We start from the raw sequence: 22,365 nt of genomic DNA, 5'->3' as shown, positions 1-22,365 counted from the left end.
ATCAGCTATCGAGGTTCTAATGTAAAGTGTACCAGTCACAGTGGTGGTCTGGCATCCTCCTGGTATTCATGTTGTGCATCTCCCTTCCTTAGCCTGACTAACACAAAAAATTTCTCCTACATAGCTCAAATATGTGAACAGAAATGGAAGTATGTGTCAGGCAGCTTCCCAAAACATTAGATACACAGTCAGCCTTAATATTCTTCCAGCCAGTGCTGAAATGGCAAACAGTAACACTGGATATCTCCAATTCTTTCTTAACTGGAGTTGCAGCTCCCTTTAACTGTTAGAGCCAAGTAGTAAATTGCTTCCAAAATATCCAGGTGAGATGAGAAATCTCTTAGTCATGATTTTGACCTACCAGTTTCAGGCTCAGCAAGTAACCAGAAAAACTGAGGATGTCTGAGTCAGCTGAGACCATTTTATAGAATCACTAGGACAGTCCCCAAATGTTTCTTCATAGGTGGCTGCATATATGAACAGATCCAGCACCTGCTTTCAGTCAGATTGGTCATGTGCTAACTGAAGCAAGACCTGGCATGGTGGGGGACAAGGATGTAACTAATGTTATATAAAGAATTACTTAACTGCTGAGACTCTAAGCATGTGGTACTCTTGTCCTGATGTAAGTGTACTCATTACTTTCCTAGAGCATACCCCAGTGCTCTGACATCACAGCGTGGCTGCCATTTAATTAATATTTGCTAGGGATTTATACCCTTTTTCACCAACAATAATAGAGCTTTGCTCCCCCTTCAAAATTAATTTGACCTGTTCTTGGGAGTGTAGATTCTCAGCATCAATGGTAACTTTCTTTTTCTAAAAAAAGGGCGCAATGATGGAGCTTATATATAGGTTTTTGCATTCTTTTGTAGCTCCCGAAAATCATGCCAAGGCATGAGAAATTGGACTTTAAAGTTGTGATGCTTCATGTATTTCAAAAGAAAGACTCTCTAATATAGTGCTAATATTTTGCATAAAATTTTGAATAATGCTTCTGAGAAATTATAAGCTGATATGACACAGTACAGAGGCAACAACAGAAGAATTCTGTAAAAGTAGGTTTAACTTTCATTCTAGCGTTTTTGCACTAAGATATTCTGGAGAATATTGGTGCTTTCCAGTGATGTAGGCCTTCAATTCCCTTCTTTACTAGAAATTTAGGTTTAAAGACAAACTTTTAACAGAAGCCTTGTGGGACTGGAGCCACATTAGCTCACAGAGGTACTGCCTTCTGCGGCTGCACAGCCAGGATGGTTTCTACAGAGCTCCAACACTGGTAGGGCTGAGCTAGAAGCATGGAGACCCCTCTGTCCTGTTGTGAATTGCCTTGTGGGGCTAGGAGGAGAGGTGGTGCAGGTATCTTTGTGCTTGTTCTGTCTGTTTTGGATATTACATGCTGCCTAATGTCAAAGGAGGGCTTATGCCTTGTTATCCTGCAAGATCTGTGGTGGCATTAAAGCCACATACTTAAGGACTGACTTCCTAGGCCCTGTCTGGGAACGTGTGCTGTCCACCCTGCAGCGGGTGCTGCATCTCTTCTGGTGAGCACTGCTCTGCTTATGGCAGCTTATTGCTCTGACCCATGAGAACATGACGCAGCTGCTCTTACTGTGTAAGGAGTGCACAAGTCCAGAGATAAAAGGTTTGGAAAGAGTAGCTCTGCACTGCAGGCAGCACCCAGCTCTGGTTACTCTTGTATTAGATTTTATGTATTTAATTAAGATGGATATGTTAATTACAAGCTTGCTGTACCTTAGCATAAAGATTGTTATCTCTCTTTGGTAGTTACAGTAATTCCTGCTGGATGGCCAGGGCAGATGTAAAACCACCCATTCTTCCCATCCATTCCTCCCTTACCCAGGGAGCAGAGAAATACAGTTGAAACCAAATTAGATGGCAGCAAGGATGCTGGAAGAGAACAAACTGGGAAGTGTCTACTTTATGCCAAATCATTTTAAGGACAGCTTGGGAGGTGCAAAAATGATGAAAATCACTGGGCCAAAAAGTTATATGGCAGAGCACTGAACTTCTGAGTTATCACACAGCTTTGACCAAGAGTACTGCTGCACTTGTAAGCTATGCTTACTAGAGAAGATGTGGCCAGGAAAAAGATTTCTTCTCACATGCTTCCCTTGTGTAGTCTCTGGGATGCTAACAGTACATAGCTCAAGAGGGGAGTTCTGTTAATGTTTATAGTAGTGAACAGTGTGACACAATGTTTCCATAGAAAGAAATCTGCTTGTGTTGAGAAAAGCCTACTTACTTCCCCGACTGCAAAGAAATTTCACTATTTCAGTTTTATCACTGTTGTTGTACCAGGAACTCCTTTTGAAGTTGTTAATGCTCCAGGGAAATCTTGTTTTGCATTATTTGAGTCTGATATGCATTATAGTCAGATTTTGGTCCTTTGTGAGAACAGCATAAACTCAGAATAAATCCTGTTGGGATACTGGCCTGTGGCCCTTCGATGGAGTAATTCCGTTGCAAGTGGCGGCAGCATCTGGTCTTTTATGTTTTTAATAGTGGCTGCGAAGTCCTCAAAAGATTAGCAATTTGTGTATGGTTCAAGTTCTTTTCTTTCAGCTAATGCTTGATAATGATGTTCTCACACACAGTTGAGGAAAAGAAGTGTAAGATACAGCAGTGCTCTGGGTCTGCAAACAGCTGCTCCATCACTGGGAGTCTGTGAGGCTGTTTATCTGTAGGGATCTCATCCCACAGGCGATACTGTCAAACTGAGTTTTGCAGCTTAAGGTATCTTTGGGGAACTAACTTTAGTGCCCTTATGTGCTTTGACAGTGTATTAATGGGGCTATAATGCCAGCAACATTAATCATACCCTAGGATGGAAAAGGGAGTGATTCACAGACAAACACTGTGTCCTTTGAGTCTGTCACTGTGGGAAGGCATTGGTAATGCATGAGTGGGATTTGTGATATTTTTCAGTTCACATGCTTAGGGATTTTCTCTGCAGCTTCAGGAAGGGTTTTATTTCTCTGCAGGAAGAAGTGACAGGGGTTCCTTGAAAGGAAAGGTAAGGTTTCACAGGTTAAAATGTGGGTGTGAAGAATGACTGGCTAAGGGTGAGGGACCCTCTTCAGGCCAGCAGGGTGACTTGCCTGTGCAAGCTCGTGTACTGAGACAGACTGGATCTGCTGTTGGATTTTAAGGGACTTTTATTTCGACTTTGTTTTAAAGCAAGCTGAGGAAAGACAGTGTAGATGCTTAAGAAAAGAGCTGATGTGCAGGACATCAGGGCTCTGTTCATGGTATTGTTCCAAATATTCATCCAGGGACTGTGGCAGATGTTCAAGCCTGGCCAGCTGCTCTGGTGGGTCATTTGGTGACCACCAGTGGGGTGGTTAAGCGTTGCTGAATGCCCAAGATGACAAACCCCATGCTGTGTGCAATTCTCACCCCCACCTCATCCTCCATTACTTTCCCTTCTCCTTTTGCTTATCTTTACTTGATTAGCTTCCAGCCAAACACCGAGGAGCAGGGGAGTGCATCATTCAGCACGCTGAGGAGGAAGCCAGGGTCACAGCCCTAGCTCCTGTAGCATCAACACAAAATACCTGTAGCAAAGTGTTTTCTTAGTGGGACATAAGCTATACCATGCTAGTCAGGCCTGTGGTCAGTTTGGCCATTGGCCCAAGTTACAGTAACTCTTGAATTGCTTGCTGTTTAAAAAGGCAGCAAGGGAAGGGAAGAGTTTGACATGGTCCTATCGAGAAATAGTGTGAAAACTACTTGCAGCATGGGAGGCAATGGGAGACCTGGATTGTGATCCAGGAATGGAAAATGTGGAGGCAATGGAAAACTCCTTTTAAGAGATATATACTTTGGGCTTGTTCCAGAAAAGGAGCGGTGAACAAGTGAAGATGGTTTCAGTCACCTTTTATATTCTCTGGTTTTGATCTAGGTCTGCTCCAGCTCCTAGCCAAGGTCCCACCAGTGCTGGGGCTGCAGGGCCACCTCCTGCTACCAATGTGTCAAGCAACAAACGGCTGCAGCAGACACAAGCCCGGGTGGATGAGGTAAGTGGCTTTAGGTGATTTGGTGCTCACGACAAGGTGCTGATGTGATTTTTTGTTTGTTTGTTTGTTTAAGATGCTTTACTCCCTAGTGAGCCAGCAACTCCTGCTTGTTTGAAGGCAGTGGATCTATGAATTTAGGTTTACTGAAGGATGGCATTTATGTGGAGGCAGTTAGTACAAGAGAGATTGTGAGTATGAACATCCTTGTACCACAGAATCACAGAATGGGAGGGGTTGGAAGGGACCTCTGGAGATCATCTCGTCCAACTCCCTTGCTTGAGCAGGCACACCTAGAGCTGGGGGCACAGGAACACGTCCAGGCAAGTTTTGAATATCTCCAGGGAAGGAGACTCCACAACCTCTCTGGGCAGCCTGTTCCACTGCTCTGGCACCCTCACAGGAAAGGAGTTTTTTTCTCATATTGAGGTGGAATTTCCTGTGTTCCAACTTGTGCCCATTGCTCCTTGTCCTGCCATTGGGCACTATTGAAAAGAGACTGGCCCCATCGTCTGGACACCCTCCTTTCAGCTATTTATAGGTATTGATGAGATCCCCCCTCAGTCTTCTCTTCTCCAGGCTGAATAAACCCAGGTGTCTCGGCCTTTCCTCATAAGGCAGATACTCCGGTCCCCTGATCACCTTGGTAGTTCTTCACTGGACTTGCTCAAGCAGTTCTGTGTCTTTCTTAAACTGGGGGGCCCAAAACGGGACACAGTACTCCAAATGTGGTCTCACTAGGGCAGAGTAGATGGGGAGGATAACCTCTCTTGACCTGCTGGCCATGCTGCTTCTGATGAACCCCAGGACACCATAGTCTTTCTTGGCGACAAGGGCACATTGCTGGCTCATGGCCAACTAACTGTCCACCAGCACTCCCAGGTCCTTCTCAACAGAGCTGCTTTCCAGCGGGTCAGCCCCCAGCCTGTACTGGTGCACTGGTGGTAACACTTCTGCAGAATAAATGTGGGCATTGGTGCCAATTCAGGAACTCACCTAAGTCAGTCAGGTTAGGAGGAAATGTCATAGCGGAACCAGCTCTTTTAATGTGTTCCTGCATTTCCAAAGGTTAAATGCTAATCTCACAGGCTGTTTCACAGGGACAGACCATTGGCTTTCATAGACAGATTCAAGCCATGAGAATTGTACAGCTGAAGGCTGTGTTCATTAGCCAGAGCTCTATTGATTAATCATCATAATTTATCCCCAAAGAAATCAGCATCCTTGCACACCTGCTGTGCAGATTTGTGTGCTGGGTATTAAGTACAGAGTTTTGCTAAACTCCCACAAAGACTTAAGAAACTAATTGCTTACTGACCATGGGGAAGTGGCAAGCCCTTGTGTGAGTCTTTAATGCCAGTCCAATAAAATGCACACTAGAAAATAGCTATTTACATGTATATAGGCCTCTACTTTCAAAAGCTCCAGGTATGCTTTAAAAATAACAGAGAAGGCCTCACAACATCCAACTCAAATGCATTTCTTAAGATGAATTAAATACACCTGTCAAATTGAGCTTTGCCTTTCTGAGAACTTTTTCTTTGCTGAAGATCTGAAACAGGGTCTTTCTGACCTCCCCATTGCTGATGCTTGGAGCTGATCACAAGAACATCCTCTGGCTGCAGAAATGTCTGCAGAAATGTCTAGGGCTGGTTCTCTCATTATCACTGATTTTCACATCACACTAACTTCAGTGATATTAGTGGAGTGTCTCTTGCAGTGGGGAAAGGAATATTACATTTCAGCTTTTGTCTTGGGTCACAATAATGAAATAAGCTTCTTGTCCTGAACATATTACATCATGATGGTCCTGTAATTTTTATGTGAACTACAGCAAAAGTAATTGTCCCTAGAAGACGAAATATAATTGCTAGTTATTGTCTAAAATGAGTGGTGCTGGTCAGATACATAGGGCTTTTCAAGCAGATCAATGGAGATGGCTCCAGCGAGTCTCCCCTGCTTTGTGTTTAAGATATTCTGTATTCTTGAGACTTTTCACTCAAGCCCATGCCAGTTTGTCTTCTTGTGAAGCATGATGGTATAATTTTGGCAGGACTGCTTAGCCAGAAGGGACAGTGAGTAGCTCTTGGATCTGAGGGTTGTGCAGGTGATAATCAGGGTCCATGTTTTCTTTGCCTACCATTTGAGAGGGAGGCTGAGGTTGGTATGGGTTTAGAATGGATAGCACAAGGTCAGCACATCCTTACTTAAAGGGAAATCACATTATACAAATAGTCAAGGAAGAAAAATGCCACTGGGCTTTCAGTACTGTGAACTCACCAGGGTGAAACTAGTTCACAGCACCTAAGGATCTTATCTGTAAGCACTGCCTTCCTACGAGATCTTTCCTGGTTTTTTTCTTTCATGTCTTGTGTGAAAATAATCTGTAGGTGGCACCAAATACCACAGCACAGCGCTAGGCTCCTCTGCACCAAGTGCTGTTCTGCACAGTACTTTGGACCCAAACCCAAACCTCAGCTACACCATCACGACTTTGCTTAAGATAAATTTTTTGGTCTTAGTAAAATGACTGACATTTTTAATTCCACCAATGCTGGTATAGTATTTCAGCTATATCCATGTTGGGTTTTCCCCTCTGGTTTCTCTAGGCAACCTAAAGCTTATTTTCTAAGGCTCAGATCTTGGGTTTAGTCTAGACATTTATTTGTTTGACAAAAATGCATTTTCTTCCAGGCAAGTGTTCACTGCAGTCAGGTCAAATTCAATAAATAGTTCTGGGGAAAAAAATGAGAGAATGGGTAGGAAATGTTAAAATATTTTGTTTCAGCACTTTAAAATAATTTAAAATTTTCACTACAAAACATTGTACCAAGACAAAATTCAGCTAAATACTAGTTGATAAATGAAAACAAAAGTTTTTTAATTTGATATGAAGGTAAATGCTTGGAAGGTTTTCGTTTGGAAAAGCAAGTAAGAAAATCTGGCCAAAACCTTTGGTTTTGTTTTAGGTTTGGTAGACAAGAGAAACAGATCTTTTGAGTTCTGGAACAGCATTTAACCCTATGCCAGTCCTTTCAAAGATTCTTTCACTACCAGTTTCATCTCACTGTATTTAAGACATGTATTTTTAAATAACTCTGGGTTCTTGCAGGTAATAGTTAAATTATATTAAATGCAAACAACATGGACTCCCTTATTACAGAGTATGAGACGTAACAGACCAGCAACAACATTCGCTGCTAGAATAAGTGGACACAACTTTACTGAGATTGGTGTACTATCTAACAATTACATTATTGATGAATTTGTACAGGATTTCTGTTTAGAGTTATTGGCTTGCTAAAAGAGGATTTTCATCTAACTCAACGTATAAAATATATGCATGAATGGGCCTTTCCTCTTGTGTACTGGCTGTGCACACTTCTTTCACTGAGGCTGTGCGATGAGGTGGCGTGAGCTGCCTGCTACACTTCAGGCTGAATTTTCTTAGGTAAAATTTTCTCCTCCTCCACTTTCAAGCAGGACTTCAAATTATGGCTGGGAAGTCATGTTGTCTGAGAAAGATCTGCAGAATGAGTAAATTCCTTGGTCAGGAAATGCATAAAGTTCTCTTTAGAGTGGCCGTTATCTAGGCAATTTCTGTAGTTCAGGTAAGGAAATTGTATTTAATATGTAAGGAAAATAATGGCTTGATCTTAGTGATGACTGGACAAATGTCAACCAAATTGTAGTAGAAATACCGCTCTCTATCGTTTTTTTTTTATCTATAGTGAAGTAGCTAGTTGTAAGATAAAAGAAATCAAGAGCTTTAATGAAACTAATTATGGTATTTCATAATGTCCCTTTATTTTTTACCTTTAAGGGCATCTGAGCACAGTATAGCTATGTTCACCATGTTCTCACTGAGTCTGTTTCCATAGGCATGGTTCTTGAGGGACTGTCCAGGTAATTGCCATCACACACCATAATGGCAAGTGCCTCGTTTCAGTATGATATGTGATATTCCAGAGTGTGAACATATGGGTGACCTTCGGCTTTACTATGTGTGGAATCTAACATGAGGCTGTGCCTTTGCAGGTGGTAGACATCATGAGAATGAATGTGGACAAGGTGCTAGAAAGGGACCAGAAGCTATCAGAGCTTGACAACCGGGCAGATGCATTGCAAGCAGGTGCCTCACAGTTTGAAACCAGTGCAGCCAAACTGAAGAGAAAATACTGGTGGAAAAACTGCAAGGTAAGGAATATAAATTCTTGTTACGAATCACTTCATGGCAGACATTACTTTCACTTACATTTAAGAGGACTTTGCTTGTAGGATGGCATCTCTGAGTGGTCTCTTCTTGCCAAGGGGAGAAAGAAATGCCTTGCCCTCTAGGCTCCAGGATAATAAGTCAAGCAACTTTGATCTTTACCAGAACCTATTATTTAGATAATTTCTGCAGTATATAAAATGTAGATATGAATTTTGTTGCCTGCAGATAGAGATGGGAGAGCATTCCGTGTTAATTCAGGTCAGTTCCCTGTGTGAACCACAAACCTGAACAGGTGTAGTGAATTCTAGTAGTGGGAGAAAAGACACTTTCTCCCTGTGGGAGATCATCAGCCTCTTGACCTTTCTTTAGGATGGGAAACTACCAAAAAAATACTTGGTTCCACAAACCACTGTGAGAAGTGAGGAAATTACAGTCTCTCTAAAAAAGAGGGGGCAGATTAAGATAGATCAGGACTTTAATCAACCAGCTCTCTCCTCTGCTGTCTTCAGTGTCTCATCCTCTCCCACAAGCACAGGGAACCTCACACTCCTTTGCTTTTTCAGACCTCCTCCAGGATTTATGTTTTCTGGACCTAGAAACTTCTGTTCCTCATATTCATATAAGACCCCATATCCTCGCTGCTTTCTATGGATGCACCACCACTATATGAACACTATGACAAAGTTGAGCTTCGTTTCCATTTCTCTTCAATACCATCTTTGCTGCTGATCATTCACGTCCACCCAAATACAACTACTGGTTCCCAAAGGAGAATCCCACATGTATCGCTTACCAGTCTGTTGCCTGCTTTGTCTCTTCAATCCACAGTGCTATGAAACATCAAGCAAGGCAAAATATTCTGAGTAACCAACACACACAAACACTCCAGAAATAAGTGGATCTAGGTTAGAGATCCAGGTGGACAGTTCCTTTGGGCCTCTTCTAGCTGTTGCCCAGTTGCTTTGCCTGACGGTGCAGGAAGCAGGCCTTTTGGGAGCTACAGACGTGTATTTTGAGTTAGGTGCACCTGTGCACCTGTAGTCACTAGACCTTCAGACCTATCTTCATTCTCCTTTCCTCATTGTCCCTTCATGCTTTACCATGACAAACAGAATCCCCCTGTCCTTCCTCTGGCTCCCAAACTCTGGAAGGAGGGGGGAAAATAAATAAATCTCCTGCAAGCCAATGGTTGGCTCTGTCCTCCAGACATATACTGGGAGGAATGAAGGCCTTGATTTTAACACATCCATGTTTGTTGGTTTTGAGTCTTACCATTCTCACTGGGCCAATGATGGGAACTGGATTGCAGCATTTCTGGTGGCCTCATTAGCATTCAGCAAGTCTCACGTGGGGGCCTCTACCCTGCACAACTTGGTGCTGGTATGGTCTGTGCACAGGTGGCTCTGAGGTATCTATTCTTGTGGGAAAAGACTTCAACTTTGTGATGACCTATTCCCAGGCTAACACGCTGGAAAGCGTGCTGGCTAGCATGGGCTACCTCTCTCAACAGCACAAGTACACAAAGCCAGCACAAATAGCTGCTAGGCATTAGGTGTCTCCAGCTGTCTCTTCCCTGAATATGGGAACATGGTGAAAAATGATTACATTACTCTGATATAAAGTGGCACATGGCCATGTGTGAATCCAGCCACTTAAATCACCTCTGGAGTTGTTTTACTTTGAAAGTTTACTTTTTCTTTACTTTACTGCTGGAAATGGATAAGGTTGGTCACTGTATCTTAGCTGATGGGCAAGAACTTGCTAGCTTTGACAAGAGGCTATGTCCATTGCTGGTCGTCAGTTGTTCCTAAAATTGACATTAAATTTGGGGCCATAACAAGTCTTTTGCAGTGAGTCTTCGTAAGAATTGACAGTGCAAGGAATAAGCCACTAAGTAAAAGCAAAAAAACTGAGGGGTTAATATCTTTCATGTGAAAACCTGACTTTCTCCTTTTTTCTCATAACTTTCTTTTTACAGATGATGATCATCCTTGGTGTAGTATGCGCAGTCATTCTCATTATAATTATAAGTGAGTAATTCATTTTTGCTTTTGTTTATGATCTTAGTAGCTCTGTGACTTGTGAAGTACTGATATATTAAAAAAAAAAACAAAAAATGGTTATAAAATAAACTGATTAATTTGTGAAATTCCCCTTCTAGTGGCACGCTGTTATAGTGAGAATTGCTGCAAACTCTCTGCACACTTTTACAGGTAGAATTTGTTGACATTTAATGTATTGTACATTAGCGTGTCACATAACTTTCCCTAGGATTAAAGACTCTCCCTTCTCATGTTGAAATACATTTTTATGCAGTCTCAGATATCTTCCTTGCATTACAACCGGTGCCACAGTCCTGGTGTTTTCTAGTGAGAACAGTAATGCTTGAATTACCTCATGCCTTTAAAAAGAGGGTGAGGGCCCATAGGCAAATGGCACCTGATGAAGTTTCTAAAAGCATGTAGGTGCCTAGTTCTCACCATATCAGCTGGAATTTGAAATGTTCGTTGTTCTGAAAAGTCCTTTGCATCTTGAATATCTAAATATTGTTAAAAGATGGCCCAAAGTCTTACTGATTTCTTGTCTCAAAAGAACATCTCATTCCACACATTTGTTTTAGGAAAGATAGTGTATGAAAGAATAATTGCACTCATGCTGGTTGGGAGCCAGGGATCTTGTAATGACAGGAATTGAACATTTTATTTATGTAACTTGTGTGTTGTCAACAGCTGTTATGTGACATAACTGTAATATGTCATTAACTCCTAAAAGGGAGATTTCTTGAGTTAGACAATCCAGCTACTAACCCAGAAGAGATTCACTAGGAGGCTAGACTGTGGCTGTGAATTGATTCCCAGCTCTCAAATTACACACCTTGTATTCAGCATGTTTCTATTTTCCTCTGTTGCTTCTGTAAAGAGGGCTTACAGAATCACCTGTAAACATGACTAAATGGATTGCGAGATGTGGCAGTTTATTAGTCTTGTGAATGCTGGCACCAGAGTGACCCAGAATAATTCTATGGTTTTATAATGCTGATACAGCAAGAATGGGAAATGGCTAGATATTAACTAGCTATATTAACTGGGTACTCAAGGCAACTGGCTTCAACAGCAAGATAAGCTTTCATTCTGCAGTCTAGTGCAGCAACCTGGGAAGACAGATGTGCAGCCATTGAACTGATTGCTGTGTATATGTGCATCATTGAGCATTATGTGTATCTTAACAAGAAAGTAAAGAGCAGACAAGATAGCTCATAACTTCTCCTTAGAAGTTAAGCCTGAAATTATATATCTAAGTAATAACATTGTTTCTCTCCTGGTTTTAAATGTTGGATGCCTGTCCTGGTAAATTTAGAAACAGAAATAGCAGGTTTGGCCTGGCTTAGGTTGGGTTTAGGGTATTTAATCACAAACTTGAGTGTCACATCATCTGACCCACGTCATGGCCCACCATAGTGAGATCTAGTGCAAGTTTGGTGAGATTTAAATATATTTAAGCTCTGGATCTTGAACTATTTTTTCAGTCTATTTGATCCTTCTGTAATAGTGCCTAAAGGTTGCAGCTTCAGGAAGGATGCTGTATATTGAACTCAATGATGTGTTTATTTACAGTAGCTCTCAAAGTATGTGTTTAAATCCTGTTGATATCAAGTGTCCAAGTGCTGCCACAGACAAGGCCTGCATGGCTTCTCCAGTCACTGATTTGAATGGGAACAAGATCATACCCTCCATGCAGGGCTGGGCATGAATGCAGATAAACTGGGTAGTTCCTCACAGCAACAAGCTACCATGGGTGGTGATACCTACCAACCCAGTAGTGGGGCTGTGGAAAAGCTCCTGGCTCCCTGCTGAAGGAAGAGTTACAACATGTGGGACTGCAGGTGTTGCTGGAGCTGGAGATGGTGGCTAACATCACCATCAGTCCTTGCCCTTTCTATCTTTCAAGCCACAGTCTCCCCTGCTTTCCAGTCCAGTTCCCCCTCTGAATTCCTTTTGACATGGGGGGAGCAGCCCTGTTTCAGCCAGGAAGGCATACCGTGTGCAAGGTATGTCGTGCTCTTTCAGCAAAGGTGTGCTAAAGGTGTTTGCCATCCTCTGACAGCACACGCTTCTGTGAGATGAAGTGCAAGAGTAACTCAGTAATAACTGTTGGTTTATGTATTTTTTTTCCCTTCTGCTTCCTTTCCCAGTTTACTTCTCTACTTGAAAAAGCAAAGGAGGAAGACTTGGCACAACTATGTTCATGTCAAACAACGATATCAGTGTTCCTTTGTTGAACTCCGCTTTTTAATTCCCGGTGTCTTGGGATTTTTGCTTGTAATAACCCATAAGCATTCAGTGTGGTGTGTTTTGGAATTCTGTTGTTTCCACAAGAAACTGTACCAGCTAAATACTGCCAAGTAGTTCCATACACTGTCTTATCACTGTGTCTTAAAATGTGTACGCACTGACCTTCAGAAACTGTAGTATATGAAAAGCATCCTAAACATCTCAAAATCAGAGAATGCAGCTATGGGGCAGCTTCTGCTTGAAGGGACACTGTCAGGTGGACTGGACCCAAATGGAAGGTTGCAGCAAACATTAGGGCCAAAATTCTCAATCTGAGCACCTAAAGTTGGATGGCAAATTCCACTATCAGATATAACTTTTTGAGGTAGTGAGTATCTGCTACTACTATTGAAGAGAGTGTCACCTACAAGTATTCATGTAAGACATCTTATTTCAACTTAGCCAACCAAACACAGATTTTTTGAGATTAGTCGTAGTATCCAACTCTAAAAACATTAGCTGCAGAAAATAAATAGGAACTGGATTATCATCTCTTATGGATTTAAATTTTTCCTTATGGGGTGTTCTGTACAATGAGGATGGCTTCAATAGGAAAGCCAGAAAGAAAACAGTATGACAATCAAAAAAGCATTCACTAGCACAGTCTTGAAAAATCCCAGTGAAATGCAAAAATGGTAATTCAGTCATCATAAATGACCAAGATACAGACTCTTGCTAAAAACTCAAGGCACTGTCAGACTTCATGGGACTCTCTTGAATGCCAATCCCTAATACTTACGGCCCTAACACAAAGCACATTAATAACTCTGGTGATGTATGTGGCTTCTGATCACAGGTAGGAAGCTACCTCTGCACCATTTTGCAGAAATGGTCGCCACTGTGAGGACCACTCAAAAATCAGGAGGAAGGTATAAGTAAATAGAGGCAACAGTGGGGAGAGGCTGAGAAGGGGAAGGGTGCCTAGCAAAGCTTTCCTGGAGAAGAGGAAGGCAGAGAAACACTGTCCCAAAGTGTGGTGTTAATAAGCTTTTTTAAAAATTTAATTTAATTTGTGTGTGTATAGTTCATAAACTATAGTGTCATCTTTGTAAAGTGCTCAGCTGAGATATTTTTCATACTCAATTAGTTTAAACTAACATTTGAATAAAAGAAATGATACATTATGATTTGAGAGAAAGTTCTTGTATGCTATTGTTATAGGGTTTCTCCCAAACATTGAATTCCTTTCTCCAAGACTGAATAGTTTAATCATAGTTAACCAAACTAAAAATGAATTATCAAATTTTGAGCCAGGAAATTCTGAAAGGGTCTTTTTAGGATAACTCCTCCAGAATTTCTAAGAAGAATTTGTAGAATTCTAAAAAAAAGAATTGTTTGGGTTTTTTTGTCTGCAATTTAATTAGGGCATAGAAATGGTGATAACAGTAGTGTAAATATTCCCACTGTGGAGCATCTCTCTTGACATGGTCTTATATTAAAAAGACACCCAGACCAGTTTGTTCCAGTGGATGTATATACAAATTGTGCTTAAGTAGACTTTTGCAGAGAGAATAAGCAATGATCAGTTGAAAGGTTCCAGTTGCTTTTTTTCCCTATATATTTATTACTTCATATTCACATGTACTGTTTCATATCATTAAGTAGCAAGTGGCCATAGTGTTAATGAAACTTAACTTTCAAAGTTACTAATGTGCTACTGGACTTCCTGGTATGCCCTGTTCACCTCAGTCCTTCAGCTGAGTGAGTATATAATCAATACTGAAATCCTTGTGGCCCAGACAGAAAACTCTGTTGTCATGACAGGCCTGAATCCATGAGGTGGCACAACTGAATGCTATGTATAATTGAACTTTGCTGGAAAAGCAATAAGCCGTCCAACTTCAGGACCCTTTTCAAACTACTGAGATATTTGGCTAGGTGATGTGAAATAATTATTTCCTAAGAGTGAGACCCTGCTACCTGTACCAATGTTTAGCTTGATCCTTGCAGGGCTTCTCTACAGGAATGCTGAAAGGACTCACGAGATGAAGATAGCTTTCACTGGAGATGGTACGATCAGCAAGGTTATATGCTGATACAGAACCTTAACGTAGATTATGCCTTTTCCTGTGAGAATCTGAACTGACAACTGATAGAGCTGCAAATATACATCAGATTTGAATCCTCTAGCTACAAAGATGCAGCATTTCCAAATGAAACTGTAATGAAACTGCTATAAGGATGCAAAGCTCACATCCTCCTAGCTGGCATATCTCAAGCAAGTTAAAAATCAAAGCGGGAGCTTTAGGGGAGAGTGGAGAAGAGAAACTGCTGGTTGTGAAATGTGTACTCATCCTCCCTCAAAACAGTAACTAATGGGGATAACTGCTAAATGTTAGTGAGAATTTGCAAGGAAGAGTTTAGTCAAGAAACCTAGCCTATGGTGGGTTGTAAAATGTTTCTGGAGAGACATTTCCTCCTGTGTGCTAATGAAATATGCTAAATTAATGTGTTTAACTCTTTTAAGTTGTTTCCGTATAGTGTGCTTGAATGCTCAGTGTTTGCTAGTTGTGCTGTGCTGGTTGGTTGCAGTCAGTAAGATAAGCCACGTAACATTTCTAATCCAGTCCAGGAAGCATGAACAATTATGTCCTTCCCTGATGCAAAGACCCAGAGTTGAACTGCTCCTGCAGAGGATTAATTCTTCTGCAAGGAGAATATGGTAAGATAGGTCTGTTCAGGGTCATAGATTGTGCAACACCGTCATGTATACGTAGACTGGTACAAAGAACAATCTATATACACACAGTTGGAGATCTTATTTGTGTTGAAGCCAGGATCAATTGCTTTCTATTCATTATCTCTACATTTAAAATGCCCATGAAGTTAGAACTGCCTACTTGTAACAGTAGATTTCCCAGGTTAACTCGTTCTTGTTTAGTCAGCACTGATTAGAATTTCAACTACTACTTTTCACCACTAACTACTGCCTAGGCTTTCATCCTGGGCTGGTAAAAAGGCACAAAAGGGCTTGCTTTTACCCACTCCCCAGCAGACCCTCAGGGGACTGCAAGGCTGATTGCTTTCTGACTGCCATCTTGGGGACAGAACTGAAGAATTCTCTGGCTGGAAGCAAGGATTTTGATGTTGTTAGCCAGAGTTAGACATTGTTTGAGACTTGCATATTCCATCCTTATAAGAAGTGTTTCCTCTTATTTCTGGGCTATAGCTGTACAGCTAGGATGCTAGCATGATATACCATTCAGAAACAGCAGAGCTGAAATGCGGTGGTTAGGAGCTCGTCTGTGTTTGTACCACAGCTGCTGTTAGGCTTGCCAATGAGTGCACATCAGCTTCTGAGGTTCAAGAAGTGTTATTTGCATCCACTATCCAGAGGCTAGTAAGGTCCTGCTTGGTCATTATGCCTTCTTCCTTCCAATTTAGCTCACCTTGCAATAACATAAATGTGGCTTTAACCTAAAAAAATTGGTACACGGAACTTGTAGGAGGAAGTAGCATGGAAGCCCTAACGGGGCACTTGACCTGATTCTCACTTGACAACATTATGTAACAGCACAGTCAATCCAACATAGTCCAACATAATCCAATATTATTAGAAGGAGGAGGGGAGAATCAGATAAAGATTCTGAATGTAGCTTAGGGTCTGTAAAACAAGAAGTGATTTAGAAATGTAGTCAGACTGATTTTTTTTAATTTGGCACTTTAATTCTATTGGAATCTGCATGAGGTTAGTCCTGGCAACAGTTCAGGCAAGTAAAATACTTGGCTTTTTTCTTTTTAAATAATGATGTGCAATAAGTGACTTAAATACTCACAACAACAGAAGAACAGGACAGTATTAACTGTTCAAGGAATTAATTAGAACAGCTACAATCTGCTGTGGTTTTGTCTGGGTAGCAAGACCTTTTGAAATTCTCATGCTTCTGTGTCTCATTTCTGGCACTGCTCCTCTGACTGACAGGGCTTCACATAACTTCAACTTTATGAACAGCTGAGCTACTTCTTGTCCAAATACAATGGATTTCAGCTCTTAAGAACAAGTTCAGGATTGACATGCGTGTTAGAATATACTTGTAAAATGGTGATGTCTGCTTCTCAGGAGTGCATCTACCATGGGAGACTCAGACTTCATGAACTTTTAGAAGCTCAGATGTTACTCAACTCTTTTTCATGCTTTTACAGAGTGAGTTTTCCTCTATTCCATGGGAGGTCATCCACCCAATGGGAGTATGTATAATCTATTGGTTTTTTATGATAGCACCTTGATCACACTCATTGGTGCTAGACCTTCACAAAGAAACTAGAGAGCACTTGGCTGTGATCCAGAATTTAGATCTCAACCCTGCCCTTTAAACAGGGAAGAGGGCTAAACCAATAGCCATATATGGCACTGGGCTCACTCCCAATGTACACAGTGAGTACTGGAAAAGGCCTCAAAGAGACCAAAGTCTCTTTCGTCTGGATTCATGTCCTGACCTGAACTTTAGACCCATAACAGATTGTAACCTTTGGGGCCCCCTGCATAGTCAGAAGGGTGAGATGCCCTTCTAGCCAGTTCTTCCTCTCACCTGATTGAGGTCCCTCTTGCTAGATGAGATACATCTGAGCATGCGTTTCGTCAGGCAAGAGAAAGCACACGCACTCTCAAATTACCTTCTTTAAAAGCAAAATCAAAAATGGCCAAAGAATGTAGTTTGAAAAAAATTAATTGTATCTAGAGAAATGATTGGCTGAAGATTTCTCAGATAGTGACATTATTCTCAGGAGGAACATTAGATTGGGATGCATGAAACAATCAAACCAGAACCTCACATCAATTGTTCTTTCTTCGTGTGGTCTCCTTCAGAAACACTTCTCTATTCCACTTCAAGAAAAGATTTTGTTTTCCTCTTCAGCTAATTTCCCTTCCTTATTCCATTAATATATGTCTCCATTGATGTGCTCAATAGCTTTTCTCCACTGAGAACCAGAAGACTGTCTGCCTTTAAACACATGCATAAAAAGAGATCTGAGTCATCCAAGGAGTTTACCCTTCTTCCTGATGCACTGACATTTAAAAGCTACATCTTACAATAAAGCAGAAAAACTGTGGCAGTCCAGTTACATGGAGTTTTGATGGAGTAAACACTTGATTATTCAACAATGAGTCATTTCTGCAGTAACCTCATTCTGTTATGACTGTATCACATCTGCTAACTCTCCAAAGCAAGAATTATAACCTGTACTGGTTTAAAATATGAATACAGCCTCGTGGTTCATACGTAACACTCTAGTCAACCAAAGAAGCCATGTGCTATGAGTTTGAAAGGGCAAAGTACTTGTTCTCAAAGAGAAAATATCATAGAGAACCACAAAGATAACTATGAAAAAAGTGTCTCACAGTGTCTGGCTTCTCCATTATTCTTCAAGTGTCTCTTTGTTCTCTTAGAAAGCCTTTGCGTTTTTGGAGTGTAGTGTATTTGGAACCTAGCATATTGAAGCTAGGGTTGTTCTGCGGCCCTCTGAGTTCATGCCCTGCCTTCTGCCATATTGTTATTGTTGACCTCAATCAGAGCTGAGGCAGGCCTAAGTGGAGCAGAACCTCTTCCCCATAATGCCCTGCTGTCCTCAAACCAGCCTCCACTGATGGGACAAGAACACTAGAGGCAGAATATGGCTCCTGGATGTTCATTCAATTCAAAATTATGTGACACAAAAGAAGGCTGACTGCTAGACAACAGCATTTTTGCTACACTACTTTAACTGTAACACTGGAATTTTATTGCAAGGTATTTAACTTTTCTTGCAACAGTGATTTCAGCAAATTTGATGGAAAAGACAGGAAATGGCAAATCAGGATATTGTGGTAATGACAAGATAGTAAATTGGGAAATGGTTTAAGTGAAATATAGCCAACATTCAGTAAACTCCTTTTTGTAAGTGGCTATACCCAAGAGCACCTTTTGTATGTTAAAACTAAGCAGTGCTAGTCTATTGAAGAGCATATGGACTACTACTCAAAATGAACTATGACAAATAGTAGTTGCATTTACTTCCTTTCACTTTTTTCTTGAAAATGCAGGAGATATATGCAGGAAGGATGATCTAATATTTTTTGCAGAGTGCCATTTGGCGTATACCATCCAAAGACATGCTGCTGTTGTCAGCTGCAGAAGTGGCCAAGGATTTCAGTCAAATAAGGTCTCCAGGGTGCTTAGTGCAGTAAAGATACATACTTAATGCCCACTTTGTTGCATAGCACTTCAGTCTGCCAGTAATGAAACCTTTTTGACACAGCATGGTTATTTTGCTTACCCTTGTTCCTGTCTAGTAGCTATAATTTTCCACCAATAAATAGTCTAAGGAGAGGATGGAAGATCACTTTGCTGAATCCATTACATTCCTGTCATGTATATGTGAACTCGTGGTGGTGGTCTGAGCTTTTGTAATGAAAAGAGTTTAAAAGAATTAAGAGGTCTTACTATTTTAATCTATCATTTGAAATTAGTTTCTCCCCCGATAAGCTACATGTTTGTTTGAAGTAAGAGTAAATAATGGCAGCTGCTGCTTTCTTTGTAAGATCAATGTTTGAGATAATGCATATAATGGAGCTACAAATTCAGATGCACAATGCATAATTGTTTTCAGAAGTACAGCTATTAGTATTTATAGTATTGACCTGAAAGGTTGCAACAATTTCTCCATTAGTCATGGTAGCGTTGGCTGGACCTGAAATTTCAGTGGTCAGTGTGGCTATTGTGCTGCTAGCAAGCTACAGCGTAATAAATAATGCAAGTTCAGCCTTTCATGAAACTTAAAGAGAGAAAAGATTCTGAATAAAAGCAGAAATGTATAGTGAAGGTCATGGGCATACAGTTTAACCATTACTTATTATTTACATTATTTATCTATTATTTAAGTGATTAGCAGCTACACAAATAGTCAATCAATTAGCTTCCAAAGCCTATTTATTGATGAAAGAATATTTTTTTCTCATTAGAATGCTAAGTTCAATCTATGTTCCATTTGCCTTTTCCCTAGGCTGGAAATAAATTAAAATGCTAATGTAGCTAAGACACACTCACAGGTCTGCACAATAAAATGTTACTGATAGCCCACTGCTTGTCATGAAAACATCATTACTTTGTCTTGTAAATGAAAAGTTCTCCCTCCCCCGACCACATACGTGGTAAAATATTAGTCACATTATGTGTATCAGCACCACTGAAAGATTAGAAATTAGTACCTCCTACTCAGGAGCAGGGCTTAAAAACATCCTTTATCTGTTGCAAAAATACATTTTGAGGGGGAAACGCCAACTGTTGCAGAGGTTAATTTTTATTTGATAACTATTTTCTTTCCCTCCCCCTTCCTGAAAGAAGTGCTTATATACATAGACAAGCATTTGCTATTTGGGTGGTATGTTCTCTTTCCCAGTATGAAAGAGATGAAACATAGACAGCATCTATTGTGAACAACCTTTAGTTTGTTTTGCAGCATAAAAGGTTATCTTAGTGGCAATATATGAACTCTTGTTATAAACTTGTTTTAGTCATTGCAGGAAATGAGTTTGTAGCCAGCTAATTAGTATTTTCCTTACTGACTTATGCTTGAGTCTTAACACAGAAAAGCAGTCTCTGGAAGAGATATCTAATCAGTTCAGCACTGTAGACTTAAAACGGACAGAGGGTCGAGTATTTCACACTCTCTGGCCCAGAGTGAAGAGCAAAGCATGCCTTGTTCTGGAAGTGACTTCAACATATGCTTAAGTATATAAAGAATTTCCACTCTGTTTAAGACAACAAAACCCCTCATTTCTCCTTACTAAATCCAGGCCTGATATGGAATCTGTGCCATGTTCTAATTCAGGAGAGGAAAAGCCTTTCCTTTGAATGATAGAAAAATTAGGTTGGAAACGACCCCCTGGGGTTTTTCTAGTCCAATCTCCTGCTCTAGGCAGGGCCACCTTTGAGGTTGGATCACGTCGCACAGGGCTTGTCTTGATGAATTTTGAAAATCTCCAAGGGTGGTGGTTCCACAGTGAATTCTGCCATTGATTATATTCTCTGCCCTACCAACGTTGATAGAAGTGCAGTGTGCACCTTCATAATGTATGTGGTTTATGCTTTTGCCTTTTTTTGTGCAGTGATCTGATTAGAGTCAGGTTCAGATCTAGTCAGAGTAAGTGCAAACCCCATTCTTCAGAGAGCTTCCACTGCCGTCAAGAACTCTTTCTTCCTTGTTTACATTGGACTAAGCAAGATATGATCACATTGAGGACATCAGTGTGTTCTCTCCCCTCTGTGTATGTGAAGTCTGCTCCTCTGACAGTGAAGCTGAGAACAGGCATAGGATCAGATTCAGGACATCTGGTAAAGTCTAGTTCTGTACTGATGAGGTCAGTGACAAAACCTTGATTGGCTACTAAGTTACTAGACTGGCACCAAAGAAAGAAGAGGATTTACCAAGATTACTATTTCTTCTCGAAGTCACCTTAGCAATGCTACCTGTCTTTCAAATGCTGCTGGAATGGCAATGCAAAACAGAAACATTTCTTCTACCTCTTTCCTTTTAATTCTTCAAGCTTTGCTCCCTTTAGTATGAATAACCAGAAATAAGTTTTCAGTTGCCCTTTTAAAAACTAAACTCCAGACCAAATCTTTAATTGCATCCTTTTAAAGGCCACACAGTAGTGTTAAGCTATGTAGCAGCACACTCAGAAAGGGTCTGAAAGCCTGTGCTGAGAACAGCATCTCTCACCTCACAGACTCAGCTGTACTGAGCAAGAAATTGTGAGTTGTGCCTCTACAGAAAACATTCTATTTGCATCTTACTAGAGCTACCTGGGGAGGAAAAATAATGTTGTGGAGACCAGGAAATTTCTTAAAGTGCTTTACCTGGAGGTCAGTGGAATTCCATGTATAAATGATGAATGCATGCATTTTGATGCTAAAATTGCAATGACTTAAAAAGTTTGATATTACTGTACTTTTCTGTGGACAGTGATTTTTTTTGAAGTGGTGAACATATTTTCCAAGAATATTGTAGACATTTGTAACATGTATGTTTGTGCCAATAAATCTTGTTTTAAGAAGTTGCTTTTTGTATCATTTCTGCTCCCAATACACACAGTTTAAGGAAAGCTAAGCAGCTTCAGCTTTCACTCCCTCTCTCTGTTAAGTGCTAAAGAATTATGGAAATGAAGATTTTTCTAATTCACACTGAGTTTTTATATATTCAGTTAATGGAGAAGAAAAAAAACCACTTCTGTTGTATGAACAATAATGAAATCTACAAAAAGGGGGAGGGGAGACAATGAATTGTGAAGAGGAGCAGATGGCAGAATGCATTTAGTGCATTTGACCTATTCTTAACTTCCTTAATGGTAACATGTTTTCCTTTTAATAGGGCACAGTTAACTCAGGGAACTCATTGCCACAAGATACTGTTAGTTCACAAATTTGATGTACTTTGGACACATTTTTTAAATGAAGAAAGAAGGATTCTCTGTGAGAGGGATACAGGCTCCCTTGCAGATTCATCTTCTGCCTTAACTTGAAACAGCTGATGCTGGCCACCAGTGTGATGGCTTAATGGGGGCACGGTAACTGTTGCCATCATTATTCCTAGTGAGTAATTAAGCTCTTTGAAGGGACAAGATTTGGAAGCTACTTTTCTCCATCTCCTAGTGCCTACACCTATTTTTAAAAATACATAAGCATCACTGTAACTCCTGGGTAGCTCTGCACCTTCATGCATATGGGGTGTTATTCAGCAGTTCTAATTTTGTTGCAAATCAACTCGGCACGTATAAAGGGCACAGTATCATCTCTCCCCACCC

General features: G+C 40.7%; 1 protein-coding gene across 1 annotated transcript in view; it reads left to right on the top strand.

Annotated features, from left to right (window-relative positions):
• Window positions 1–16,256, top strand: part of LOC104051954 (vesicle-associated membrane protein 2) — a 49,578-nt gene extending 33,322 nt beyond the window's left edge. The window contains exons 2-5 of the mRNA XM_064457324.1: window positions 3,926–4,040; window positions 8,076–8,234; window positions 10,232–10,283; window positions 12,446–16,256. Of these exons, the coding sequence (XP_064313394.1) occupies window positions 3,926–4,040; window positions 8,076–8,234; window positions 10,232–10,283; window positions 12,446–12,462 (343 nt within the window). The 3' untranslated portion in view covers window positions 12,463–16,256. The remainder of the gene's footprint in view (window positions 1–3,925; window positions 4,041–8,075; window positions 8,235–10,231; window positions 10,284–12,445) is intronic.
• The last annotated feature ends 6,109 nt before the right edge of the window (window positions 16,257–22,365 follow it).

Source organism: Phalacrocorax carbo, chromosome 7 (assembly GCF_963921805.1).
Source record: "Phalacrocorax carbo chromosome 7, bPhaCar2.1, whole genome shotgun sequence".
Taxonomy (NCBI): domain Eukaryota; kingdom Metazoa; phylum Chordata; class Aves; order Suliformes; family Phalacrocoracidae; genus Phalacrocorax; species Phalacrocorax carbo.
Note: the sequence above shows the minus strand (reverse complement) of the source record. Positions and strands in the feature narration are given on the sequence as shown.